Source organism: Centroberyx affinis, unplaced genomic scaffold (genome assembly GCF_046629955.1).
Source record: "Centroberyx affinis isolate AG114_WGS23_722 - 3 ecotype Tasmania unplaced genomic scaffold, CSIRO-AGI_Caff_v1 ptg000146l_1, whole genome shotgun sequence".
In the NCBI taxonomy this organism is placed as follows: Eukaryota; Metazoa; Chordata; class Actinopteri; order Beryciformes; family Berycidae; genus Centroberyx; species Centroberyx affinis.
This window is the reverse complement of record NW_027278844.1, coordinates 49,427-52,585: the sequence shown is the minus strand read 5'-3', so window position 1 is coordinate 52,585 and position 3,159 is coordinate 49,427. Positions and strand designations below refer to the sequence as shown.

General features: G+C 39.1%; 1 protein-coding gene across 1 annotated transcript; it reads left to right on the top strand.

The window, feature by feature from the left end:
- Positions 1-1,923: 1,923 nt before the first annotated feature.
- On the top strand, positions 1,924-2,925 carry LOC139654605 (trace amine-associated receptor 1-like). The gene has a single exon (XM_071531727.1). The coding sequence runs from the start codon at positions 1,924-1,926 to the stop codon at positions 2,923-2,925; it is 1,002 nt and encodes a 333-aa protein (XP_071387828.1).
- Positions 2,926-3,159: the final 234 nt, after the last annotated feature.

Below are 3,159 nucleotides of genomic sequence, written 5' to 3'. Positions count from 1 at the left end.
TATGGTAGCTACATTAATGTTCCTCACAGTACAATTTGAGTTGTTTATGGAAAAATAAGCAAAACTAAATAATGATGTTCACTTACCCATTGGTAAAATGTATTTTGGCACAACACAACAGGCAGACCACAGGCTGTGCTGCAACTGGGCCGCAACAAGTTCAGATATGCAAGTGCTACATGTTGTGCTCCCTACTTGTCAGATCACATCTGCAACTGATTGGTCCAGCTACCGAAGGACAGAAACAGTAGCCTACCATGACCCCACCGACTGTATAAAAACAGGCACATGTCAATCGCTTTCACATCAGTAGATGTTTTTTAAAGTGTAGTCGTTCTAGTGTGTGTAGTAGCGTAGTTGATCTACTACGCAAAACGTGTAGAGGTTGGCATCTCTGCTCTGGTGTATATGCATTGTAGATTTTTCAATTTTTGTATTGTACATGAAATCCGCTTGTTTGGGTATGCGGAATGTAAGTTAAACTTTATGCATTGTACTCAGCTAATCATGTAACTGCATGGACTGATCATGTGATTGAATCAATGATGGGTACTTAAGATGGCTTCCTTCTTTTATGTTTTTTTTAAGGCTGATGAAGACTAACCTGACGCGCCAGATGGTTTGTTACACAGAATCTGACCTGGGACCATCTGGGAAGTCGTCATTGAAAACTGTTTGGAAAAGGGCAGGCACTTTCAAAAAATACTTGGCAGGTGATTGGATGAACCATCTGTCTATCACCGTCTATCATGGGCTAACTTCAACCAATCAGATCAACGAACCGTATAAACAAACTCTTGCCGAAGCCAGTTGGGAGAAGAGCGAAAACTTCAGTGCCGTTCTTTGCTCTTCTTTAAATTAAGAAATACTCTCCAGTTCAGAAATAACTGATGTTATAGCAGCATCTACGCTAGCCTCTTTAGGAGCAGCCATTGTTGTGAACGAACAGTCGCTTCTCGCTGCCGCCACACCTAAGCCACGCCCCCAGCTGCCCTCATAGGACACTGATTGGTCCGCACAACCGTGGTTCGGCCACAAACGCATAACTTGAAGCCTGGCAAGATGGATTCTCGCGTGATCGTGATCCCGCGAATCCAGCTGCCTCGCAAGGTAAGATGAAGAGTCACTGTGCTCGAAACATCACTTCTCTGGTCCATTAAAAGAATTGAAGGGCGCCATGCAGTATGCAGAATGTTCTTCACTGATAAATTAGCCATCTGTTAAGCTCACAATTGTTGATACAATTCAGTTTCTGAAATGATGAGTGGCTCGGTGGGTCAGCCGTCCCATTAGCCTATAATTTTGAAAACAAAATTATTGGGTGTAATATTGTGAACTGCAGTAGGTGTAAACATAAGTGAAGGTCCAGGATAGAGTCAATAACTTGCTGATCAGTGTCAAGCAAAGTAATGAGGGGAGGGAAATTATTGCGAATGCACAAAGTAACAAAATATATTCAAGCTTAATGCTTATCACATAAAATATAATGTTTTTAAACTGTGGCACCCATATCATTGGCTAATGAATAAGCCTAAACCGGTGACAAGTGTTTCTCATTACACATCATAAATTTATCTCATGCAAACAGAATACATAGTTACCTACATCTTACTGGCCAAAAGAAGACTGCATTAATTATGCTAATGAGCAAGGCATTGATAAGTACGAGGGTAAAGTCCAGAGTTTCTGCTCAGTGGGGCAGAGATCAAGGATTCACATCATGACTGATCCATAAACCTTCTTCAGAGTTAAGGATGGTATGAAAAAATATAATTATAATCACTTTCTTCTTGAAAATTGTTGCAGTTGTATACTTCTGCTGAAAGAAATGTTATTGTAAATGTGATGTGAAAATTTGTGATTATCTCTGTATTGATGATTCATTTATAACTGAAAACCTTATTTAGCAGGATAACAGAAGGCATGAAAACTGAATTCATTTTCAACAGGACTGATGTTGTTAAGGACATACACTGTTATGAATCAGAAAATGTATCTTGCCTAATGGTAATCACCCCTTCAACAATACGTGTGTTATTATATCTTTTCCTTGGTTCATTATCTGTTCTTACAATGTGTGGAAACCTTCTCATAATAATTTCCATCATTTACTTCAAACAGCTCCACACTCCAGCTAACTACCTCATCCTCTCTCTGGCTATGGCTGACCTCCTTGTTGGGGCTTTAGTCTTGCCTTTCAGCATAGCAGTCTCTGTAAGCTCATGTTGGCATCTTGCAGATTTAATTTGTAAGATAGGACGCAGCCTTGATGTTTCACTTTCTACATCTTCTATTCTGAACTTATGTTTTATTTCTATTGACAGATATTATGCAGTGTGTCAGCCTCTGAGATATAGAACTAAGATCAGTTCTCATGCTGCTGTGATCATGATCATGGTGAGCTGGGGTGTTTCTATCCTACTTGGAATTGGCCTGATAATTATGGGACTTAATGAAGGAAAGTGTGAAGGAAGGTGTTTTTCATTTCACATTCCGATTTCAAGCATTCCCGGATGTATTTTCTCATTTTACCTCCCAGCAATCATAATGCTTAGTATCTACCTAAAGATTTTCCTGGTGGCACAGAGACAGGCACGTAGCATCAAGAACACAAACTGTCAGGGCATAAAGTCTGGAGCATCTGTCAGTAAGATGGAGAGAAAGGCCACAAAAACTTTGGCGATTGTTATGGGAGCATTTCTGATCTGTTGGACTCCTTCCTTTATTGGTATGACCTCAGACCCGTTAAGTAATTATTCAATTCCAATAGCTGTGATTGAAATATTTGCTTTGTTTGGATGGTCAAATTCAGTGCTCAATCCATTTGTTTATGCATTCTTTTACAGCTGGTTCCGGGTGGCTTTCCGAATTATAATTTCTGGCAAAATATTTCAAGGTGATTTTGCAAACTCAAAACTGTTTTGATTGACTGGAGTGCTGAAGTACTAACATGACAACATTTATGTTTGGTAGAATTGAGACAATTTCTTTCTTTCTCATGTATATTTATTTAATTTATTACAGTTTTTCACAATTGCTGACACACATTTTCTGAAACTAGGGCTCATTTTCTCAAAACTCTAAACACAAAACCACTAACACAAAATGCAAAACTCCACAATCACTGGCAAAATGAAGCACTGTATTCAAAACTATTTT